Here is a 26,999-nt window from a genome sequence, read left to right as displayed (position 1 = left end):
TGAAACTTGAGGACAAATAGAGTAATTAAAAATATAGAGCACGGATTGATTAAATAGAGTACTGTACTCTATAATAGAGTACGGTTGGTCACCCATCTTGGAACTTAAACTAAGTTTGGACCGAATTTTACGAAAGCCAAATTTTGGAACGAATCAGTTGATCCGCTAAATCAACTCCGAATTGTCTGCAATGGATTTCGTCCAAACATACTTGGGGTCTAAAACCATATCAAACAATAATTACATAATTGAACAGCTTAAAATTCTAAGTAGATTTAACCGTGTACGTCTGTCTATTGAAATCAAAATACAACTCGCAATTTTTGAGATAGAGGTTTGTTATTTGGTATAGAAATTTATATTACTTCAAGTATGTTTGGTATTGAAAATGGGCTATATCGAACCAAAGAACGGTACTTCCCGATTTTCGGTATTTTGTAGATTGTGGCCTTAATACCCCACCGAAATTGCTGAAATTAGGTATTTAGTCTTCGTTGGGGGAATAAAACTTTCCACTTGCAGTTTGTTGGTATAGGTCCACGCGTTCATATAGACCTCATAGAACAGAACCTCCAGATTTTTGGTATTCTGAAGGTTGTGGCCTCAATATCCCACCAAAATGGGTGAACTTTGGTACTTAGTCTTCGTTGGGGATATACCATTTTTCATCAGAAATTTATCGGTATAGGCCCACGCTTTCATATAGGCCCCATAAAACGTCCCAATTTTCGGTATTTTGAAGGTTGTAGCCTCAATATCCAACCGAAATTTTTTATTTAGTCTTCCTTGGTGATATAAAACTTTCCACCTGAAATTGGTCGGTGTAGACCCACGCCTTCATATAGCCCCATAGAACGGTGCCTCCCGATTTTCAGTTTTTTGAAGGTTGTGTCCTCAATAACCCACTGAAACGGCTGAAATTTGGTATTTAGCCTTCGTTTGAGGTATAAAACATTCCACCTGAAATTTCTCGGCCCCTCCCTATTTCTAACTATTTCCAGCTTTAATTATATTGCCGTACTGCCCAAATTTGTGTACGTCTAGGTTTTTTATCAATTTTTGAACCGGGATTGTTGTAATTTAATATTGTGTGTTACCGTTGGTCCATGTTTTGGAAAGAGCAACGATGACGTCCCATATGAGCTCTCTTAAAGGAATTATTATGATATTCAGTTCCTGCAAGGAATAAGAGGAATAGCTTAGTATTTTTACTTCAATACAGTTAGTTCCGGCCGATTCTAGATTTAGATTGAATTCCAATATGGACTCAATCGGTCCATTCCTTCGGGTGCATCCCATACAAAATTTCGGAAAAGTCCAGTTTAGGCCTGCTCTCGAAACGCTTTAATTTTGTTGTAACAACAACCCCATACGACGGTACATGTTACATCAGGGGCAAGTCCATAATTACTGAGAAAATAGTCTGAAAGTGGCAAAAAAAACTCTGTGACACCGTGTGTAGTGGTTGGAGTGCAAGATAGCTCTCGTAAGGGTCTTCCGATGCGGTCCAAAATTTGGCCTTCGTAATATTTTGTCGAAACATACTTTAAGTTCGAAGATAAACCATATCGGTCCACTCCTTCAGGTACCTCCCCCACAAAAGTTCAAAAATGTTCGGAAAATTGTGCGCACGATAACTCTTGATGGGAGTGACCAATTTGGTCCATACTACACATTCTAAAATATCAACCATATATAGATCAGGTTCGAATATGGACTATAATTGTCCACTCCTTCGAGTACTTCCCACACAAAATTTAGGATAAATTCACTTTAAGACCTGCTCTCGAATCACTTTGAATTTTGTTGAAGCAATCTGCATTCGCTGCCTCAGTTACAACAGTAAAGTTTTTTTTCAGGAGGAAGTCCATACTTCTTGAAAAAACAGTCCGAAATTTGTAAAAAAAACCCTATGGCACCATATGTAGTGGCTGGAATGCTCGAACCGAATACTGCGTTCATCCACACTTCGGATATTGTAATATTTTTTCAAATATTAGATGAAATTCAAAGGTGGTGCTTATAGGTTCACTCCTTCCGGTACCTCCCCCACAAAAGTTCGAAAATATTCGCTAAAATGGTACGCGCGATTTCTCATAGACGTAGCAACCGATTTGGTCCAAACTTTGGATCTCTGAATATTTTCGGAACTTAGTTTATGTTCAAATTTGGGCCATATCTGTCCAATCCTTGTGGTACCACCCACACAAATGTTCAACATTTTTGTGTGGTTCGAGGACCTTTTGGACATTTCTACCGAAGGTTTTCCTAGTGGCCCTGTTTACAGCGATATTATGTTTTTCGCAAGCTAGTGTGATAAAAATCCCTATCTATCGATATCCACGCAAAATTTTGAGCTTAATCATATCCATATCGGTCCATACGCCCAAAATTTTGAAATTTTGAATACATAAGTTTTTTTTTGTTTGGAAAAAAAGTATTTCAATCCACACAGGCTGAGAGTATATCTATGTCGGCAAAGCCGACTGATACATTTTTACTTGTTGTTTACGCAATTTGCATTCGCTGGTTCAATTACGACGGTAAAAGTTTTTTCAGGGGCAAATCCATACTTCATGAGAAAACTGCTCCAAAAGGTGTAAAAATCCCATATGGCACCATATATATGGGTGGAGAGAAACAATTCGGTCCATAATTTGCCCTTCGTCATATTTTGTCCAAACTTAATTTCAGTTCGAAGATGGGCAATACCGGTCCACAAGTCCCGGTACTTTCCGCCAATATTTAAAAAAATGCACTAAAATGTTATGCCTTGATATCTCTTGAATGGTCCAAACTTTGGATCTCCTAATAGTTTGTCCAATTTTGTCCAATTGAAAGTTTAAATTCACATAGGCTGTTGGTATATCTCTGTCGGCAGAGCTGACTGATTTTTTTGTTGCTTGTTGTCTTCTTCTTTTATCATGATAGGATGTATTCTGGATACGTCATTAGTTCACTATGTTTACAGTGTCTTCACTTGAGATGAAAGAAGGACCAAGATAAATCTTAAAGTTTACCATCTTAAGCCTATTAGGGAGGTTGCTTGTTATCTTTCATACCCTACGTTACCCATTCCAATACCTTATGCCCAAAATGTTACTAAACCGACACATATACATATGTATACAACTACGATAAATATGAAGTTTTATCATTTAACACTTATAAAGATATCAACATATCGAATTTACCCAAAATAATTGAACTTTTAATGTCCGCAAAATCATTTTGTTTACCTAGGCAAATTAGTTCTCCACACAATGGGCAACCATAAACTTGGTCTACTACTATTGCTGCTAACAAATGTACAAAGCAACGAAGGTGATGTTGGTGCTGAAAGATATAATCAAATCGAGCAGCGGATAATAGGAGGACAAACTGCCGAAGATGGTTTAGCACCCTATCAAATATCCATACAAACCATACCAGGTTCACATTTATGTGGTGGAGCCATTATTGACAAGGAGTGGATAATTACTGCGGCACATTGTGTTACAGGATGGCCGCCGGATTTTTTGCGTATTGCTGCTGGTTCCAATTTGTATACCGAACCATTGGCCCTATATTACCTGGATCGCATACACATACACTGTAACTATGATCATCCCAAATACCACAATGACATAGCCTTACTTCACGTAAACGCAACAATTGAGTGGCATGAAACAATTAAACCCATTGCCCTGCCGAGAGAGATATTAAACACCAACGACCCTCTGCTACTTACCGGTTGGGGTTTAATTTCATTGTGGGATCCTTACCCGGAAAAATTACAAAAGCTACAAATGTACCAAGTCAGCCACGGAGAATGTTCGCAGATGTTGGAGGATTTCGATGACATCACGGTGGATGTGGGTCATGTTTGTGCCTTTGTAAAGCGTTACCAAGGTGCCTGCCATGGTGATAATGGTGGTCCCCTGGTATACCAAAATACCCTGGTGGGTATCCATGCCTGGACATATCCCTGTGCCGATGGTTATCCAGATGTTTTCACCAATGTTTGGTATTATCGTGATTGGTTACGTCAGGCCATCAGTGGCAATTCCAAATGTAAAAGTGTCATTTCTTCACTAAACTAAGAACCAAAAACGAAAGAATATTGTAAACTAATTTAATTTGTTATTAAAATTAATTAACTTTTTTAAGTGCACAGAAATGGTTTTTTGCTTTTGTTTTGGGGATGTCTTTCAATATTAATATTTTTTTTGTTCTGGCATTGGTCCAAGAAATCCGGCCAGTCATAGCCATTTCATCGGCTGTAGTGGCCGCCGCGTCGCTTTCGAACAGAATTCATTTGATGAATCAACTGTCTGTCACTTCGATGTTTTATGTGCGTGTTTTTGTTGCTGTGTGAGAGTGTTCTTGCGCGCCAAAAATATTTCCAATATTTTTCCCAATATTTCGACATTCAGGTGTTTGTTTGGTTGGTAGTCTCAGGTGAATTGTTAGAAACTAAGTAGAAGGGAAGTGAGTGTACGGGGTCTTTATTTTTACTACCCTGCGCTGTCTGGACAATATGACAAATGGAAATTCTTAGATGATATTTCAAATCTATATATTTAGAAAAAACATTTATTATAAAAGATAATTTTTTTTAATTATAGCCGTAATATGTGGGAAACATGAGAGATGGGAATTTTTTTCATTGCATTGTTTCTGTTTTCTAATATATATTTTTATAATAATATTTAAAAAAAAAGTTTTTAGTAAATAATCAAAATAATGTCAAGCAAGAAAAAACAATATTCGCCTAAAAATATGCTGTACTAGTTAAAACACTAAATATTCGGCCGGTCACAACCTTTTATAGCCATATACATAAGCACTACTTAACAACCTTCGAAATTCTTCTGTACCGTAACAAAATGTTTCGTTCAAATCTATTTTCTAAATACCGTTCCAGTTATAACCCTTGAATGATGGTTAACCACTGAGTTTAAAATTTTGATTATGAGTCTGGGCTGTTATATTGAGACACATACATATACCTAAACAATTGATACCTTCCCAACAAAACAATCTTGCCAAAATAATTTATGCGACAATTTGTGTCCCACTACACTTTTGTCAAATGACATTATGGACATTATGGACATACCACAACATGAAATGGATTTTATGCCCAAAAGAACGGGTAGTTTCAGTGTCTGGTATAGTGTAAGTTTTGTTTGACGAGAGGTGGTTTTGATTTGAAACTGTTTACTTAGACCAAAGTAGCATCTGTTGGCCAATTATATTCTTCTTTTTATTTCAAAGCTTATATTGTTAGTTTTATTTATGGCGGTGCCGAGGTAAATAAAGTCGTTTACTACCTCAAATTTGTAATTATCAACATCCACAGTTGGTCCGAGTCTACTCGACAACTTGCGTGTTGATAGCATAAATTTCGTCTTATCGCCGTAGACTGCGAAACCGAAGGGCAGACTCTTTTTCAATTTTTGCAAAGGTGGCTGTTACAGATCGCGTTGATCTACCTATTACGTCTATGTCATCTGCGTATGCATGCAACATTACATCTTCATTGTATATCGTGCTGTTTTTGTCTCTGGCCGTATATAGATTCTCATCTCGTATGACCTTTTCAAGTAAAATGTTAAATAGGTCACAAGATAGACTGTCACCTTGTCTGAAACCTCGTTTTGTGTTGAAAGGCTCGGAGAGGTTCATTCCTATTTTAACTGCTGATCTTGTGTCAGCCAATGTCATCCTACAAAGTCGAATTAGTTTTGCAGGAATGCCGAACTAAGACATGCCTTATATTCGACGAACAGGTGGTATGTGTCGACCTGTCTTTCGTGGGTCTTCTCCAGTGTTTGGCGCAGTGTGAAAATTTGGTCAATTTTCGACTCACTAGGTTTAAAACCGCATTGGTATGACCCGATTATTTCATTGACCATGGGTTTTAAACGTATGCTCGACAGCACTTTGTATGCGATGGGTAGGGGTCTGATGCCTCTGTAATTTGCACAAACCGTCTTGTCTCCTTTCTTGTTTACGGGACATAGTAGGCTGAGGTTCCAATCGTCGGGTATGCTTTCTTCCTGCCAAATTTCGCCAATTAGCTGATGCATACTCCTTATCAGCATTTCGCCACCGGTCTTGAACAGTTCGGCGGGAAGTCCATCAGCTCCTGCTGCCTTATTGTTTTTCAGCCGATTAATAGCTGTCATAAACTCGCTTTGGCTAGGTGGTAGACATTCAATGTTGTCATTTACGATTGGTTCTAGGGTATCTTCATCGCCACCCATATTCGATAACAAAAGCTTCATAAAGTGGTCCTTCCAAATCCTCAGTACGCTATCTGTATCAGTTACCAGATCGTCATCTTTGCAGGAGAATGTGCCTGCACCATATCCTTCAGTCTGGTGTTTTACACTCTGGTAAAATTGTCGGACTTCATTCTGACTCCTGAACAGGGATGCCAACTGTTCCGAGATAAAAAACCCTACAGCCACATACGCACCATAGGTCTGTAGCGATTTTTACCTTCAAACAGTTGACATTCCTACTTAAACAGTGGTTTTTGTACGTCAAAAATCACCACAAGTAGCGGGAAAACCACCAACTTGGCACCGCTGCTCCTGAATATCTCGAGTTTCACACGCTCACGTTTTTCTCGCTCCTTCTTTTTTCTCCTGAAAATACGCTCCTCCTCTCTCCTCTTCTCCCGATAAGATTCTTTCGCTCTTCGTGTTGCTACAGAATGCAGTGTTGCTCGGTATGCCGCGTTCTTCTCTTCTGTAGCTTTACGACACTCCTGATCGTACCATAAATTTTTAGGTGGAGGTTTTTGGTACCCAAGTATCGATTTTGCGGCAGTCTGAAGGGAGTGGCCTATTCTTTGCCACTGCGCTTCTACATTATCGGGACAAGGAGTGCTCTCTTCCAGCATGCGGGTAAGTTGAGCGGAGTAGGCTTGTGCTGTCTGTTGTGTTTGCAGCTTCTCGACATCCAGCTTCCGTCCTGTGTTAGATCGCACTTTTGCCGCAACATTAAGACGAGTGCGTACCTTGGCTGCTACAAGGAAATTGTCCAAATCGATGTTCGTACCTCGAATCGATCGGACATCTAACACGCTGGACGAGGGTCTTCCATCTATCACAACATGATCAATCTGATTTTTTCTTTCCCATCTGCTCACTTCCATGTTCTTTGCCCTTGCAAAATCAATCAGCCTCATTACGTTGTCGGATGTTACCTCATGAAGGCTGAACTTGCCGACCGTGGGACCAAATATATTTTCCCTTCCAATTTTAGCATTATAATCTCCTAGAACAATCTTAATGTCATGACCATAGGAGCTCGTAGTCTGTTCGTCTTTCTCTTCGGTCGGAGCATGGGCGCAGATGAGACTGATGATAAAAAACTTTACTTTTATACGGGTTGTGGCAATTCTCTCATCAACCGGAGCGAAACTGGATACCACATTTTTAAGCCTCCGGTTTACTCTAAATCCAACTCCTAGCTCATGCTTCGTTTCATGGCAGCTAAATATACATTGCGTGATCGTTTGTGATCTTTACGTCTGCCCAATTCCATTGCACCTCCTGTAAGTCGATAATGTCAGCTTTGTACTTATCAAGTACATACGTTTAGAGAGGTTTGTTTTTATTCTTTTTCTTTGTTTTTTTTTTTAATAGTAAGCTATTTTGACGGGGTGAGTTACTAGACCAACGCCCAACCCAAGTTTTTAACGTTCTTATGGGTGAACGCGCGGCACATATTAGCTCACAACCTTTAACGGGCGTTAAAGGCAGCTCCCCTGGTGATACCACGGGGTGGTCAGTGTCCACTTGAGATGAAAGAGGGACCGAGATAAGTCCTGGGCATTGCCATGTTAACGCCGGTCAAAACCGTTTCTTGGTGTCATTCATCCCCTACGTCACCCTGATAGCACTAGCATATCACTAAAAGATGCATATGTTTAAACGTGAAATGCCTGTTTCTTTTTTGAAATTGTCTGGGATAATAAGGCCCGCTAATTATCCCGGAATAATTCTGTCACTTACAAAAACACCATGGGTTCTGGGATGGCCTACGGCGAATATTAGGTGCACATTTTCTTGAATTTCGAAGGGGCGGGCTACTTCCCTTTTCCATATTTAAAAAAAAAATGCCCTACCTGTATGAATTAAAATTGTCCAACTTAGGGTTTTATAGAAAGAACATGTTAACACGCCCACTTTTTTCAAATTGCAATTTAATTTTTTTCTGTAAAAACTACTAAACCGATTTTCCTCAAATTGTCCGGGAATGTACTACATGGATGGCTCCCGAACATATTTTATTCAATTCCAGAGAAGGCGGGCACCTACCCTATGCGTTATTTTCAAAAACGATATATTTGCAAAAATTACGCACGTATAGCTTTAAAATTTTTCAGATTTTTCCACAATCTAGGTACTTCTTTGGGCCCTAAAGAGCCGACCACGCCTGTTTTTTTTTTTAAATATGTTATATACCCAATACTAATGAACCGATTTCCATCAAATTTGCTGCAAAAGCTCAAAGTTTTTTATGTATATTTTATAAATTTCGGAGGAGAAGGAATACCAAACCTTATGATTATATCGGTTTCAGCATACATTTTTGGAGGCAATGGGGAGCCAAAATACCGAACCACGACCACTTTTTTAAATATGTTATGTAACCTAATTTCATGCAATTTTAATAAATGTCACGTGGTTCAAAATGCAATATATCGTCACCTGAAATGCCCAAAGCCATAACCCTCAACGTAACCCTTTGAGGGTTACGTCTTTGGGCATGTTTTTTAATCGTTATATTTGCTAAACTTACGTGCATCGGCTAGCAAATTAATTTTCGAGACAACGGTGGTTGCGCCCCGATCAAGAAAACCGATATATTTACAAATTTTCCTTAAATGGTGAGGTTCAATGGTCCATCAGCCATGAAAAACTAAAACATATAAGTCTCAATAAGCGGGAAAATTCGACTTAGCCATTTTTTTAACTTTTATAATTAGATCGCTTTAGGATAAAGACAGGGGACATGGACGATAATAAATCCTAAACAGCATCAATGGGCGAAAAGTCCGATAAAGTCCGTAAGAGAAAAGAAAGGTAAGAGACAAAATCTGTTGGTAAATTTAAAATCCTCCTCGGTTTGACAATGGAACGAAGAAGTGCGGTAGAAAATACCTATTTTTGAATTGTCAATCATAAAGTCCATAAAAAGTTGTCTTTAAAACTCATTACGACGGGCCAGCAATGCGGAATGGGGTCTGCTAGTAATATAATAAAATATATAAAAGTGTGAAAAAATTTATTCAAAATCACGTAAGAATGTCAAAATTTTCATATTTGAATTTTTGAAAAATATGCAAAATCTGATGTCTATTCATCAGGCATGATGATGTACATATAACAAAGTTATTGCAATATTGTAACTGTGAAACATTGGATGTTTTGAACTTTGGCTTTAAAATTTAACACAAATTTCAAAAATGAAAAATATTTTTTTTATAACCATAATTGTAAGGGAGCCATTACCATGGTGCAAGTTTTTCCTAGATCAAAACGTCAACAGTTTCGGCGGTGGCAAATCACCTCAACGTAATGTTGGCTTACATTTTCTCAGTAAAACTTTACTACAAGTGGTGTCGTATGCAGAGCTCCGAATACTCACTCGAATTCTGCTCGAGAGTGAAACTCTTCTCGAATTCGAGCAAGTTGAGGGGGGCAATTTGCCAAAATCGATTGAATTAGGTCTATCAGTTGCAGAGGAATTCAGAGTCAAAGTTAAACTTTTGAAGCAACTTGCATTCGCTGCCTTAATTACTATGGGAAAAGTTTTTTTAGGGGCAAGTCCATACTTCTTGAGCAAACAGCCCGAAGAGTGCAAAAAACCCCTATGGCACCATATGTTGTGGCTGGAGATCCACTTCCATAACGGTCAATGCCGATCCATTCCTTTTAGTATCTCCTCCGCAAAACTTTTGATATTTAATCCTAATCAACATTTTTGTCGGTTCAAACGTCCAAAAATTTTAAAACGCCCTAAATACATACGTATTTTGGGAAAAATTATTTCAATATACACAGGCTGAGGGTATATCTCTGTCGGCAAAGCCTACTGATACTTTTTTTACTTCATACAAAAAAGTACGTTTCTTTTGTGTAGACTGAGTTGATTGGGTCTGCCAGTGGAATAATTAGGCTCACTGCTTATGAAAACTACCCCACAAACGCCTAAAAATGTAAGCTGGAAACTTTTAAAACTTATATATATATATGTAGATACATATGAAGATGTTTAGCTGACGAAAGCCGACGATTCCTGTTTACTTGTTTTAATTTGTATTAGTTTTTGTCCTATTTGATGGCTGCGAAAAAGCTTTACAAAGTCCTTCTTGATGGCTCCTAAACATGATTAAATGGTCATCTTGTATGGCTCATAATGGATTTTGAAAAACGATATTCAAAAATATTTTTAATACTTCGTTTGCTTAATGGTTTAGATGTTTTAAATTTTGCAAAAGTCATTAATTCTTATTTCTGTGCTATAATTTCCCACATGAATGTGCAGACAACAAACAGAAGTATAATCTCATCAGCATCCATGCACCACATTTTTGAGGGATTTTCAAAATGGAAACTTCAAAATTGAGAGATTTCATAATTTCACTAACGGTTTCTGTCTCTCACTCTCTCTCCATATGCTGATTTTTGGCTTCCAATCTCTTGGACAAGAAAAATTTTTTGGGCAAAAGGAAAAATATTTTGAAAATTTTCATTTTCAAAAGCATGATCAGTTGCGGCAAGAGCTACTACGTGAGCGGTTCAAGTGATTTTTCCGTGCGTCAATACAACTCACAGTGTCTTCTCGTTATAGAAACAACAACAACAAAATAAAAGAAAAATTGTTTTAGTGTTGCGAAACAAAGAAAGAAAATTTGGAAAATAGAAATACAAATCTACATATGTACATACATATATATGTATTAAAATCTTTGTAAATACTCTCTGTTGGGAGTTAAAGTGAAAATATCTGTCAATACAGTGTGGAATTAAGAAAAACAAAGAAAATGTAAAGTTTTTAAGTAATTTGTGAAAATTATCATTTTTGATTTATATACAAAATCGAGATTTCTCTACATTTTGCGTTGCAATAAAATTTTGAATATTATTATCAATTTCATTTTGTGATGAGTAATGAAATAATTTTCGTCAAAGTTTTCACACGGAACATATGGTGAAATATTTTTTACGAATTTTTGCCAGATTCGCCTACCAATTTTCACATTAGCCTGTCACGGTTGGCTGGTTGACGTTTTAAGTGAATTTTGAAATTTTTATTTGAGAAGTGAAAGTAACAAGAAAAAAACGAACGAACAACAACAAAAAACGGACCAGAACGACACGTTCCGTTGGAATACCCAAGCGATGTCACAATAAATTCTCAACAAAATATGGACAAACATAGAACATACGTACACACACATGTTTCTGGACCAAGTTTTTCTAAATTAAAAAAAACGACTACATACATATTGAACAATGTAGCCTATACCCACAAATGACTCAGAGAAAACAGATGTACGCTCATTCATTCGGTCCATGGTGAATTCTACAATAACGGGAAATTTGGAAATAAGGCCAAAACCAAAATGAAAATTAAACACATTTAATTTTAAGTGAAAAGAACTTAAACATACATACAATAATTATGAAAAAGTGCCTACCCTACAAACTGGCGGGCACAGACACACCGAACTACCGGCCGAACAAAGAAAGAAGTGAAGAAAACGGCACCAACGGCAATCGCGTGTGTTTATTTTAGAATCCATCGCTGCTAAAAATAAAACAACAACAAACGCCAACTGTGCGACGACCAACTATAAAAGAAAATAAATATAAAATAATTTATTTTAAATTTTTTTTTGAATAAACAAATTTCGCAGACAAAACATAAAACCACGAAGAAGAGAAATTTACGCGCTAAATTTGCACTTGTATTCTAAGAAGTTCCTAACACAGAGTGCATTTGTTTTATGGTGTTTTTAGGAAAATTTTAAATTTTGTTTCAAATTTTAAAATACAAAAATGCTAGAATGAAATTGATAATTGATACAATTGTACAGCAGGCGTATGAGTGTTAAAAATATTTTTTCATATAAGTCTGAGGCGTATGAGTGTTATTAATTTAAAATATTAATTATGCCTATGGTGGCGTATGATTTTTGCAGATTTCATACAGCGTTAATACGAGTTAATACGAAATAACAAAATGGTAAATTATAAAATTAGACGTAAAGATAATTAAAAAAAGTAAAAAAATATCAGTCGGCAATGCCTGTGACGTAATGAAAAGATACAAACCAAGTATGTTTTTTCAAAGCATTACTCTTATAATGAGTACTCCGAGAACTATCCAAAATAAAGTTCAGCATTTATCCGCTTATACACTAGCGGTCATCTGAATAGGTTTGATTTGTTTTCTTTTTATATCTTAAGTTATCTTCTGATGTGTTCGTATTACAGATCCATACTATTTAGTTTTTGAGAATCCTATACTATGCCAACATTCCCAAGAAAAAACTTGACGGTGTTGCCATATTTTTGGAAAATATCCCAATTATAATACAAAATGTACAAAAAAGTGTCAAATTTTTGCGATCATCAGAATAGGTTTGAATCAAAAAAAATTGAAAAATTTTATTACTCAAGCAAATATTGCGCAGTTTTTTGGTTTAGTTTAGTAACATGGAACATTCTGATAAATCCTACAACAAATTTGACCCGCTTTATTTGGAACGTGGGTTCAATTCTCAACATGGAAAAGTTACCAAGAACTTTCAGATAAAATCAAGAAATATTCAAACAAAAACGTTTTATAATTAAGTGACTTTATGATTTCGTTAGATCTCTTCTGAGCTTTGAAAATCGTCTGAAAGCAACTACCAAGTGTAGCCATATTATTAGGATCGATAAAATAGAAAGGTAATTGAAAATAGTTGGTATTTTAGTTCAAGTTTCATTTTTTAACTATCCTTGCAGTACAAATTTAAGTATTATCATGCTCAAAACTCCACCATAGTTGACCACATATATCATAAATGTTCGAAAATTGGTCTGGAAGAATGTTTCATCGACGACAATAAAGTAGAAAATTGTAATTCAAATTTAAGTCAAAGGGGCATGATATCGCCGACTTTTATAGTGATGTAATACCTATATAGTCAGGTCAAAAAGTTTTTTTCTGTTCACAAGTCAAAAAACAAACACGAATAAGTACAAAAGAATGGACTACTGAGGTTATACAGCACTATAAAAGTCGGCGATATCATGCCCCTTTGACTTAAATTTGAATTACAATTTTCTACTTTATTGTCGTCGATGAAACATTCTTCCAGACCAATTTTCGAACATTTATGATATATGTGGTCAATTATGGTGGAGTTTTGAGCATGATAATACTTAAATTTGTTGGCATAGTATAGGACTCTCAAAAACTAAATAGTATGGATCTGTAATACGAACACATCAGAAGATACCTTAAGATATAAAAAGAAAACAAATCAAACCTATTCAGATGACCGCTAGTGTATGTTCTAAAGCGTAAATATTTAAACTTTTGTGGGGGTATCAGAAGAAGTAAATCGATTTGGTCCATCTTCGAATTTATCGTGAACGATTACGATGTGGAAAGATTGGACCAAATAGAGAAATCCCCAGAAGAGACTGTGAATATGGACTATCCACAATCAAAAAGTTGCTAGAAATATGTCTAAACTGAAATTCTTTAATTTTTGTGTGGGAGGTACAAGAAGGAGTAGATTGATATTGTCCATATTCGAACATGATCTAAGTAATACGATGGGCAAGTCAGGAAGCATGGACTTGTCCACAAAAAAACATCATATTGCTGTAAACATGGGCTTTCGGTCAAAATTTGTATACGATTCTCGAACAGACCTTATACTGCACCCAAGCAAAAATTTTGAACTTTAGTGAGGGAGGTACCGGTAAATGTTTTCCAATATCATAAATGGTCTGTCGCAAATTATAACGTATCTGAATACATTTCAGACGTATATTACATACTTCCGGAACATCACACAGTGCTTCAGAAATCGATTTTACTTTAAATCGATAAAATGTTGTAGCAATGAAAATTCTCTACAAGATTGACATCAATGGTATTTTCGTACGTTTTATCATTTTTGAGATATAGAAGTTCAAATTGGGACAATGTACTGACTGTATGGCCCCCTACAAAACAATTCCATGCAGGATGCGCCTTAACTAACTTTGAATGAAACCCGCTTACACCTGGGGAGTTTTCGCGGATTCTGAAACAGCAATGTTCATAGATGAGAAAAATCCAAAAACAATAAAAAAATTGCTGGGGGGGATTTTTAAATAAATCGCGGTCAAGTTCACATGTTTTTGTTAATTTTTTTTTAATTAAATGTGCATTTGAACACATACATAATCACAAGTGGGATCAATGCAAAGGCCAGCAGTGCGCTTATGCAGCAAAGTGTGTGTATATTTAAATTATTTAAATATCATCTAATTATCGTCCAACGTTGTAAGCTGTTTCTTTGCAATGTACCCCAATCATGGAAGACATGTATCATTACATCTGAAATACATTAGCTGTAGTATTCATTCTACCAATATTTATACCCTATACCACAATGTGGAAAAGGGTATTATAAGTTTGTTTTGGTAAAAATTCATGTAACACCGCGAAATATTCGTCGGAGACCCCCAATGTGGTATACCAATCTTCATATCTCGACGAGATAAAGCGATTTTGAGATGTGTGTCCGTCCGTCCTTCCGTCCGTCCGTCCGTCCGTCTGTCCATTATAAATTGTAAACACGCTCCAGGCCGCAATTATGGACCGATCGTCACGAAACTTTGTATGGAGGTCGGGTTCAGATCAGAATAGATCCCTATTCTTATTGGTGATGATCGTGAAATATTTAGCTGGTGAAATGGACCAAAAACATAATATTTATCCAATTTTCAAGCGGCTCTGTAGGTCTCAATAATAGTCCGATCAACGCGTAATTTTAAATAAGGTAAGAGTATATCACAAAGGAGAAGCTTGCAATTTGAGATGGCGATCGGATAATATTTAGAGGGTTAAATGGACCAAAACTTTTGTGTGAAAATTGTGAAAATATTTAATATACAGCTTATATCTTATTTCCTGGAAATGACATTCCGGACAAGTGAGATATTCTTCAAAGTGGAACGCTTGACCTTTCAATTGATGCCAATTATGTTGGTGTGCATGATCAGATAACAGAGTTACAGCCTAATATATTCCGTTATTTGTTTGTAGTGTAATAATAAACTCGCTAGAAGTCGCAATTATACATCAATAGTCACGAAATTTTGCACCGGGTAAGAGTATAGGTCGAAAAAGATGCCTTCAATTTTGAATGATGATCTTATTCTTTAGCGGGTGAACTGGGCCATTACTTTTGTATGAAAAATATAAAAATTTTATTTTTGGTCGATATTTTAATTCCTTGAGGACATATATATTTCGCAAAGTAGCCTACATATGGGAAAAAAACTACTGACCTTTCCTCTCATGTAAATTGCAATAAAGTGTTTGCTATATAACTGGCCTACTGCCTAATATATAATGGGTTCTGTGTAGAGAACCACATTTTTATCCCATGCTACATATTGTCTCTCCAAAAATTTATGTAACACCACGAAATATTCGTCCTAGACCCCTTATTTGGTATGCCAAAATTCATATCTCGACGAGATAAAGCGATTTAGCGATGTGTGTCCGTCCATTAAAAATTGTAAACAAGCATAAGGCCGCAATTATGGACCGATTGTAACAAATTTTTTAAGGAGATTGGGTTCAGGCCAGAATAGAAATGATTAGTTTTTGGTGATGATCGTGAAACGTTCAGGGGATGAAATTGACCAAAAACAAAATTTTAACCAATTTTGTAGCGGCTCTGTAGGTCAAAATAATAACCCGCAAAATTTTAAACAAAGTTTGAGTTTATGATGAAGAAGAAGCGTACAAGCCAACGTGAAGATCAGATAATACTTAGCGGGTTAAATGGACTGAAACTTTTGTGTGAAATTGGTAAAAATTTCAATAACGTAGCGGTTAAGCAACGGAAGTAGTAGTACTACATAAGTGGGTTTCATTACATTTTACTTTGTGTGATCTAAATTTTCCTTTCCTGCTACAAAAATGTCTTTGTCATGCTAGATAACTTTTTGGTTTTGGTCATAAGTATTATACATTACATCTCTGATATTTGATAATTAAATTTTCACAATCATTGAAAAGAAGTTCCGTGTGAGCGATTATCCAGTGGTATAGGGTATCCCATGGTCGGCTCCGTCCGACTATAGACTTTTCTTACTTGTTTTTTCTATGGACTTGCGACCTTTTCGTACCCAAATTTCACACATTTTGTGGATTTACGACCTTTTCCGACACGGGCAAAACATATAGCACAACGCGACATAATACCATTTTCTTTATATCGTACGATGTGTTTTGACCTGCACTATCATTCTGTAACATAAATGCGATTCTCAAAAACAGTGGACTTGCGACCTTTTCGTGCGTAGCAGACGATATGAAAAACTCAAAAACACTCATATTTGTATGCAAAATATGAAAAACAAAAACTCAAATGTGTCGGGAAGCTGAAAGTGTTATCTGTCGAACAAAAAAAGAATTATGAAAATATCTCTATCCGTTCAAAAGTTAGAGAGTTTTGACAAGGAAAAAAAGGGGGAACTGCCCCTTCCTAGCTATTCCTGGCTACGCCCATGGAGTTGTCCACAATAAATTTAATCCTGTACCAATTTTACATTGCTTCAGCTATTTTAGTCACTTTTTCCGCTTATGCGGATCATGGCTTTCCGTCGCCTCTGCTGCGAAACTTGGTCTGATTTCCGGTATTCGACCAGAAGACATGTGACGAGCGGCTGCAGTTGCGATGACGTCCCAGAAAATGTTCTGAGCTTCGTGAACACCTCTGGTCATTTCCTAGGATGAAATATCAAAACTCCGAATAAGCATTGAAAAGCGAACAAATGTGAGAAATATAACTTAAGACACATCTGTTCATCGGCGGTGTATATTTCTTGTTTGGGTCACTAGAGACTCTCTCTCTCTCTCCTCTCCTCCTCCGTTTCTTCGAGCAACGGTGAGCTTTGTTTCCTGCATCGCTGACATTGCTGCGAAGATTGTTGCTATTGAATTGCAGGAAATGCACTCCGGTGAGTTAGTTGTTGTTGATGAGACCTAATTCCCACAACGACGAAGTTGGAGACACGCTGGGAAACGTTCTGGCGCATCAAATAGCAATATAACTCCTATTGCAGTAGTCCTGGAGGCTACTAAGACGACAGCTGTTTCATAACTGCACCTATCCCCATTATATCTTACCGAGATTGACATGTAGTGGAAGCGGATCTGACAAACGAAACAGATTCATAGCCCGAGGTTCTTTTCTATCCCGGCACGGACCAAAAGAACTCGGAGCATTCCGGGATATATTGACGCTCCCATGGCGAAAATATAAACGAACACAGAAACACATAATTATTAAAGTGATGGCCCCTTGACATAGAAGCATGCGACCCGGAGTTTGCTTGGCTTTCTTGGAGATATATAGCTCCAGTACTAAAACCATGCCTACTTAGGACTTAGCGAGAGACATGAATAGTTTGGTGTCAGCATCTATGTAGTGGTGCAGATTAATCTTCCCTCTTCTTAATGAATCGTGGATTCAGTCGAAATCGAGTCCATCCTAACCCGAAGTTCAGTTTTCTGTTACGTTTACTTCACCAACTGGGTCCACAGAAAGTTTGATGTCCATATCTCGGTTCCCGATACAAGAGGTCAAACTAGTTATAGTCCAAACAGATGATGAGTTCCTTATATGCGGCAGGTGGGGAACGAACCGATGTTGGTAACAGCTCCCTGGAGGGTATCTCAGAGATGGAGACAACAGTAAGCTCCCTCCCAATGATATCCAAGGCTATTAACAGCCTGAACAAAGATATCTAGCGAGTTCTTGTTGACGATGTTGTTGACCTCCACGCCCTTGTGGAGGAAGTGACGGTCTCCCTTATTTATCTTTTGCAAAAACAATGATTCTCGACTAGCAACCAATGATTGTTGCTGATTTTCTTATAGAGGTCAAGTTCGTCATCGGGCAATATTGCGACCTCTTTCATCCTTGTCCAAGAGCTTTGGATGTCGCTTTTTTCTGATGGCAAGTACGCCAATTGCTCATCTTTACGAATCTGGCTTGGATTAGGGGTAAGTCCTTTGACAGGCTTTCGGTTTAACGAACACGCTTCACAATTTTATCATACGCACCTTGACTCGTCTTCTCAGAAGGCTATTGTTCAGCCCTCTACTTTTTTGTGTTAGTTCGTTGGTCGTCTTCTTTCGTGTTTGAGTTCGGCTTTGGAACAAAATCTGACACAAACACGTTTCTTGGGACAGCAAACTTAAATTCCTGCACTGTTTTCCTCGACACCGCAGCATCCTTAGTTCATTTGACTTAAGCGTCTCCAGGTCCTGAGAACTCGCGTCGAGGCAGATAAATTTTCTCCCGAACCTGCGTTTGTTTTTTTTAATATAGGTACATGTTTTGCTACAGCCCCCATATAACGGTACAAATTTTAGGTACTTTGAGCATTTTAGCTACATTTTTTACTGAACTACCTGTTATTTGACATTTGAGGTTCACAGTGGTCACAAAACTTTTTCATCTAAAAATTGTCAACATAGGTTCATGCATTGATAAAGCCCACATCTTGATTTTAGGTATTTTGAGGGTTTTGTCTAAATTTTTTGAATGAAATACTTACAACGTAATTTGATATTATAGGTTCCCTGCAGTCACGAAACGTATCCACAATTAATTGTCAATATAGGTCCATGTTTTGATATAACGCCCATACAAAAGCGCCTGCAGATTTTAGGTATTTGGAGAAATACTTTATTTTTAACCGAAATTTTGTTGTCACGAAACTTCTCTAGCAGAAATGGTGAACATAGGTCCTCCATATAACGGTACTTCTTGAACTACCAGTTATTTGATATTTGTGGTTCCCATTGGTCACTAAACTTCAACAACTTCGTGATTAAAGGTACTGCCCGATTAGAGACATTTTTAAATACATTTTCTAACCTAATTCAGATTTTGGGGTATCCGAGGTAAAAAAACTTGTTCGCCTAATAACAAGGAAGAAAAGTGGAAAGTAAAAATTTTCGACCCGCCCGAACTTAAAGATTTTTAATTTTTATGTTTTTATCGGCCGGCGCCTAGATAGAATTAGCTGGAACTGGTGTTGGTGGCATTTCTGCACCTGAGTCCATACCCCCTCTTCCACATCACCCTCATATTCCTTAGTGTCTAGCTCGTCGTTGGTCAAGGTCAGATTGAGTAACATTTTTTCCAGGACATGTTCTACTATTCTTGAACAAACCTTTTAAATTCTTCGAGGAGTTCCCTTCTTTGTTTTTCTAATCAACCCTCAATAGTCTTGAGAGTTGGGTGTAGGTCTTCCCCGCTCATAGTTACGGTCTTGTCAGCCGAAAAGCGATTTGCACCATTCAATGTTGAAAGAGATTGCCGGGTCATCAACTATTCTATCACTGTCTGTCTGCAAGTGCCAATGTATCAGCAACTAATAGGAGGTGGTTTTGGAAATGTGTACACATGTCTATGAAAAGTACTAAATGGTACTAAATGTGTACGAAAAGTACTAAATGGCGTTAAATGGTACAATTTGGATTTGAGTTCATGGATAGCACTGAACTGCTGTTATTTGGAATTAAGGTTACTGCTGAAGTAAAGGAGTTTTGGAAAATCGTACTTATGAGTACGAAGAGTACTAAATGGTACTAAGTTTGGTACAATTTGATATTGGACAAACGAATAGAGCTGATCCTGAGATTTGGAATTAATATTACTGTTATTATTTGATATTCATGTCAGTGTAGGGTTGAGACATGTGGTTGTCGAAATACGTGCCATTAGTACTTGAAAATTATTAAGAGCTGGAGTCTGTATTTTTTGGAGTGAGGGTGAATGTTGGTGTGTAGCAGCGTTGGTTGGTTGGTGGTTTAAGAAGTACGGGTGTAGGAACAGAGCTGGAATTTTAAAGTGTGTTCTTAGAATCACTGTTGGTGTGTGGGTTAAGATATGGAAGTGGCTTTGAAAATACATGCTACGAAAAGTACTAAATGGTACAGAATTTAGTACAATTTGTTATTGTGTAAAGGGGTTAGCTGAATTTTAAAATATTTGGCAAAGGCTTCGGAAATTTGTACTTATGTGTGTATTTATATGTAAAGTACAAAATATTGCTTTTGGGGGAACAGATAGAGCTGGAAATGAAAATCGCGGTCGGTATATAGGGTTGATATAAAGAGGTAATTTTTTGAAGGTTATACCCAGGTGTGCGAAAAATACCAAAATAAAAATAAATATCAATTAAAATATGTATTAGTTAAACAACGTTTTCAGTATTAACATTTCCATATTAAATATTGTTTATACCCTCAGCCTTTAGGCTAAAGAGGGTATTTACACTTTGATACGGCCAAAAATGTGCCTCATCGAAATAATGGTTTTAGACCCCAAGTATGTTTGTACGATATCCGTTTCAGACAATTTTGAGTCGATCTAGCAATGTCCGTCCGTCTGTCTGTCCGTCTGTCTGTCTGGCTGGCTGGTGCGCACGATATCTCTCGAACGGATCAATCGATTCGGTTCAAATTTTGGGTATCGAAATATTTTGTCCAGATTTGATTTAAGTTCGAAGATGGGCCATATCGGTCCACTCCTTCAGGTACCTCCCCCACAAAAGTTCAAAAATGTTCGGAAAAATTGTCCGCACGATAACTCTTGAAGGGAGTAACCGAATTAGTCCATACTTTGCACATCGTGACATTTCTACCAGACATAGATGAGGTTCCAATATGGACCCTATTGGTTCACTCTTTCGGGTACCTCCCACACAAAATTTTGCTTTAGTGCAGTTTAAGGCCTGCTCTCGAATCGCTTTGATTTTTGTTGCAGCCACTTGTATTCACTACCCCCATTACGACGATATAATTTTTTTCAGGAGCAAGTCCATATATCCTCAGAAATCAGCACGAAAACTGCAAACAACCCATATAATACCATGTGTCGTAGTTGGAGTGCACGATAACTCTCGAACGGATCAACATATTTGGTTAAAATTTTGTGTCTTTCAATATTTTGTCCAAACTTAGTTTAAATTCGAAGATAGACCATATCGGTCCACTCCTTCCGGTACCTCCCCCGCAAAGGTTCAAATTTTTTCGCCAAGATTGTGGGCATGATAACTCTAGGAGGGAATAACCGAATTGAGCCAAACTTTGCTATTGGTAATATTACTTTCAGGCAGAGATCGAGTTCTAATATGGACTATATCGGTCCACTCATTTGAGTACCTCCCACACAAAATTTGGAAAAAGTATAGTTTAACAACTCCTCTCTGATCTTATTAATTTGTGACGCAGCTGGTTGCACTTGCGTCCCCTGTTACGACGTTGTAATTTTTTTCGTGGGAAAGTCCATACTTCCTGAGATAATGACTCAAAAAGGTTCAGAAAATCCTACCGGCACCACCTAAACTGGCTAATGTGTAAAATAACCCTTTAAGAGAGAAATCGATTTAGCTCAAACTTTGTAAATTGAAAAGTAAAATTGTAATATATTTAAATTCAGAAAATTAAGTGCAACATATTTGATTATATAGTCTGTAAGGAAAATATCCATAGAAAAGAATGCACTCGTCTTGGATCATTCTGAATTTTGTTGCAACATGTAGTATTTTGCGTCCCTTTCCATCATGGAAAATTTTCCCAACAGCTAAAAAACCTACAGAAGTATTGTGTTAACTTTTTTTCTTCGGGTACGTGGCTGAGGGTATATCTCTGTCGGCTCAGCTGACTGATACTTTCTTACTTGTTTTTTTATCCTTTCCGCAGCAGCGGGCATTTGCTAGTTATAAATAAATTAAGTCCTTCCGAGCTCAGTAATACTATCTTATTCTACAATCGAATTTTCCACAAACAAAATAACACAGCTAAATTTTAAAGGAAAACGATTACACATTGAACTTTGTTGCCTGCAAATTTTATTTCGACGTATTTAATTGTTTATTTTTAACTACTTTCTCATTTGTTTATTTAAATTCGTTTTTTAAGATGTGACTATTATTGAACGTTTTTTATTTAGACTATATCACATTATATCAACAACAATTTGTGTCTTTTTTATCAGTATGAATGTATGTGTATGTATTTTTTTATTTATAAAATATAATTGTTGCCAATTAATTTGACATCTAATTTTAAGGATGATTAAGATTTCGTTGTTTCTTGTTTCTATCAATTCTATTGGTAGTTTATTCTTTGTTGTTGGGGGGCTAACGGATGGCAAATAAGCGATAAAAAACGAACGATAGAAAAACTCATGTAAATTCGTTGTAGTATTGAAATTACAAATATTTGTAAAGAATTTTAATTTATTTCCTAATGACAATCACTTTTGAAGGGTATGCCATGCCAGTGGATTTGCAGGCAGGCGCAATGGGTAATTATGTTGGGAAAGAATAAAACCGAAACAATACAAGCTCAATGATCAATTTTATCTCAGAGAGCATTTCTAAATAAATAAAAATAAAATAAATAAATGTATGAAAACATCTTTTTCTTAAATATCGCACCCGTTTAGCTTGTGAGCTTCGACAAACTTCGTTCATTGAATCTATCAACCAAAATCCAAACAATAAATGTGTAACTCACGTTTTACTTCATTACTAATAAAAATTTATGAAGTTTGAATTCCTTTTTTGTCAAACTCAAATCGCCATAACTTTAACCAAAAGGCCAAAAGTAAAAGTGACGTTGCAAAATCATTTTTATAACAATTTATAATTGATTGACTCTCCTTAGGCTGCAAAAGCAGTAAACAAAAATAAACTATTTAATATTCTGAAGATGCACTTGCAATTAAAGCTTCATACGTGTCGCCGGCATTGCATTCATTTGCATACACTTGGAGAAAAAAATTAAGGCAGAGTTCCATTAAATGTTAAACCTTTTTAGGTAATATAAGGCAGGCATACTGCGACAGTGACAAATATAGAAAAATGGTTCATATTTTACTTACAAAAAAATAGATTTTATTTATTTTTGGAAAACTATGTCAATCACACTACAAACATTTTGAAAATATTACACAACATAAAAATAAATAAATAAACAGAAATAAGAAAAGATTTTCATTCCTCTTTCTTTCTCCAATTTGGATTACCGTGTTTTTCGATCTCTTCTTCCATTTGTTTACTCAATCGAAACATTGGTCTTCCAGTTCTGCGAGTACCGCTAAGTGGTCCGTATTTATACTAGCAAAGAGTCCGCCACTTCGTATGCGGAAAGGAAATAAAAACAACAACAAACAATATTTAATACCGAAATGGTGAACACTGAAAGTTTTGTTGTACCACTACCTAAAATCGGACTATCTCACCACTGAAAATCAGCAGCGAGATGTTTTTATTTATGGCTTTCTGTCCTCAGGGTGCAAAAAAACGTTTTTAAATGGACTAAAAAAACAACAATAAAAACACATTATTCAATAAAATTTTTCAAACCCACGACCTTATCTAAAATTTTACAGTTTTATCCCTATTTGTTCGCCCAATGCATATGGCATTACATGTAGAAACATGCCATACATTTTAAGTGCGAATTTTCATAACTATTGTGGTCTAATCCCAACAGTGACTCTCATAACAAATTACATAGCGCTGGATTTACCACTTCATGCATATCGGTGTTTCAATGTGTAGTACAATTTAGTAATTCTAAAACACTTATTGTATATTACCCTTTGGTACTATGCGTACACAAATGTTAGTATTCCAAATTATATAATTTCGGCTTTAATCCTACGCCCAGTACCAAATTTGTACTTCTTGTAGCCTTGTAGGAGGTATTTCCAATACCACCTCCATAGCTCAGTCCACAGTGACCTTTGTACCAATCTTTAGAATTTCAAAATGGTACTTTTCGTACACCTGGGTATAAACTTCAAAAATTACTCCGTATATCAACCCTATACACCAACCGTGATACTCATTGCCAGCTCTATCTGTTCCCCCACTATATCTTAACCCACACACCAACATAAAAAAATCATTGTTCCACAACATCCCATACGGGACAAGAGATTCATATTAGCTCAATGATGTGGGACCTACAGTTTATCGCCGAGTCCGAACGGCGCGTCCCACTTGTAGAGAAGTTTTACATGGCTGAAATACTCAGGAAATGTCGCCAACATTACTGAGGGGTATTTTGCCACCGTTGAAAATTTTTGATGTTGCCTGGCCGGGGAATCGAACCCACGACCTTTTGCGTGCAAGGCGGGTGTGCATACCATTGCACCACGATGGCACCCACACACCAACAGTGGCTCTAATTTTAGAGTTCAAACTCAGCCCCCAAATACCTAATTTAGAACAATTTAGTACATTTTGTGTATTTATGGTACGTATTTCTTTCAATTGGAGTACCATTTAGTACTTTTTCGTATACCTATGGTACGTATTTCCAAAACCACATCCATATCTTAACCCTACCTACAAACACCGAAATTAATACCAAATTTCTACACCCGATATCAAATTTATTACAACCTAAGCACGAATTTCCGAGATTTCTTTCTCACCAACAGGGATCCTAATACTAAAATTCAGAATTTTAGTTCTATACTTTTACAAATATCAAAAGGTTCAAAATTTAGTTCCACTTAACACTTGTGGAACACATAAGTACGCATTTCCAAAACTACCTCCATATCTCAATCCTACACACTAATCTAAATTTCAAATTTCAGGATTCCAGGTCTATCCGTCCACCAAAATCCTAATTGTAGCAAATTTAGTACCCTTAAGTACTCTTCGTACGCATAAGTCAGAATTTCCAAAAGTACCTCAACTCTACACTTGAACAGAAATCTTAATTCCAAATTTCCCAGGATTCCAGCTCTATCCAAATTGTACCAAATTTAGTACCATTTAGTATTTTTGTACCTATAAGTACAAATTTCCAAAACTAGCTCAATCCTGCTCTCCAACAGAAACTTCAATTTAAATGTCAGGTTTCCAGCTCCGTTCAATCAAATCCGAATTGTACCAAATTTAGTACTTTTCGTACCTATAATTACAAATTTCCAAAATTAGCTCAATCCTACACTCCAACAGAAACTTCAATTTAAATGTCAGGTTCCCAGCTCTATCCGTTCAATCAAATCCGAATAGTACCAAATTTAGTAATTTGCGTACCTATAAGTACGAATTTCCAAAACTACCCCAATCCTATACTCCAACAGCAATCTTTATTCCAAATTTCAGCATTCCTGCTTTATCCGTTCAATCAAATCTAAATTGTACAAAAATGTTGTACTTTTTGTACCCATAAGTACAAATTTCCAAAGCTAGCTCAATCCTATATTCCATCAGTAATCTTTATTCCAAATTTCAGGATTTAGTCTCTATCCATTCACCCAAATCCAAATTTAGTACCGTTTAGTACTTTTCACATCCATAAGTACGAATTTTCAATACTACCTCCATTCTACACTCAAATCAGGTTCCAGCTCTATCCATTCGCCCAAAATCAAATTGTACCACATTTAGCACTTTTTGTACCCATAAAAACGAATTTTTAAAATTACTTCCATCCTACACTTCAACCGTAACCTTAATTCCAAATTTCAGGATTCCAGCTGTATCCGTTCACCCAAATCCTAATTGTACCATATTTAGTACTTTTCATACCCATAAGTACGAATTACCAATACTGCATATATCCTTTACTCCAACACCAATCTTAATTCCAAATTTCTGGATTCCAGCTCTACCAGTTCACCCAAATCCAAATTGTACCAAATTTAGTACCTTTTCGTACTTTTTGCACCCATAAGTGCGAATTTTCAAAACTACTTCCATTCCACACTCCAACAGTAACCTTAATTCAAAATTGCAGAATTCCAGCTCTGTCCGTTCCCGCCAAATCCTAATTGTACCTAATTTAGTACCAGTTAGTACTTTTAGTAGACATGTGTACACCCTTCCAAAACCACCTCCTTATGTTAACCGTACTTTTTAACCATGGATATCACTCCAAATTTCAACCTTCAAGCTTTATCTTTTCGGGTTCCACCGTGGTGCAATGGTATGCACACCCGCCTCGCACGCTGAAGGTCATGGGTTCGATTCCCCGGCCAGTCAACATCAAAATTTTCAACGGTGGCAAAATAGCCCTCAGTAATGTCGGCGACGTTTCCTGAAAATTTCAGCCACGTAAAACTTCTCTACAAAGTGGTGTCTTAAGACACGAAGTTCGGAATCGGCGATTAACAGTAGGTCCCATATCATTGAGCTAATATGAATCGGGGTGCACTCATTGATATGAGAGAAGTCTCCCTTGCCCCGTATGGAATGTTTGTGGAACAATTATTTGCTTTATCTTTTCACAATATACGAATTGGTGCCAAATTTAGTTAATTTAGTACACTTATATTTTGAAAATCCAAAACCCCTTGGTACATCTTTCCTACACTGATCCTCATCCCAAATTTCAGAACTCGACCGGTTCGCCAAATACAATTGTTACCATATTTAGTACCTTTTAGTACTTTTCGTACCGTTCTAGTTCGATTTTCCAAAAACCCGCTCACCCAAAGATTCTAGCTCCAGCCGTTTAGCCTGGGCGTTTATTACACTGTACAACAAAATTTAACTTTTTTCAAATTACAAGAAACCCCGCACAGATTATGAAAGTGGACCGAAAACAAGTAAAAAAGTATCAGTCGGCATTGCCGACAGAGATATACCCTCAGCCTGTGTATATTGAAACAATTTTTTTTCCAAAAAACGCATGTATTTAGGGAGTTTTAAAAA

At 36.8% G+C, this 26,999-nt stretch overlaps 2 protein-coding genes across 16 annotated transcripts in view; both read left to right on the top strand.

Annotated features, from left to right (window-relative positions):
- Positions 1 to 3,263: 3,263 nt before the first annotated feature.
- On the top strand, positions 3,264 to 4,082 carry LOC141392236 (chymotrypsin-1-like). Its single transcript, XM_073965189.1, has one exon. It carries the CDS (start codon positions 3,264 to 3,266, stop codon positions 4,080 to 4,082), a length of 819 nt encoding a protein of 272 aa, XP_073821290.1.
- Positions 4,083 to 10,775: 6,693 nt separating this feature from the next.
- cher (filamin A protein cher) overlaps positions 10,776 to 26,999 on the top strand; it is a 261,724-nt gene continuing 245,500 nt past the window's right edge. For 13 of the 15 annotated variants that reach the window (XM_073961898.1, XM_073961894.1, XM_073961907.1 and 10 more), the window contains exon 1: positions 10,776 to 11,052. The gene's annotated coding sequence lies outside the window, so the exon portion shown is untranslated. Of the gene's footprint in view, positions 11,978 to 26,999 lie in introns of all 15 variants that reach the window. The other 2 variants (XM_073961896.1, XM_073961895.1) reach the window with 2 other exon arrangements.

This window comes from Musca autumnalis, unplaced genomic scaffold (assembly GCF_047663935.1).
Source record: "Musca autumnalis isolate F117 unplaced genomic scaffold, ASM4766393v1 scaffold_1, whole genome shotgun sequence".
Taxonomy (NCBI): Eukaryota; Metazoa; Arthropoda; class Insecta; order Diptera; family Muscidae; genus Musca; species Musca autumnalis.
This window is presented reverse-complemented; position numbering and strand designations above follow the sequence as displayed.

Coding starts and splice junctions, on each gene's coding strand:
- LOC141392236 (XM_073965189.1), top strand. CDS start 3,264: ATGGGCAACCATAAACTTGGTCTACTACTATTGCTGCTAACAAATGTA.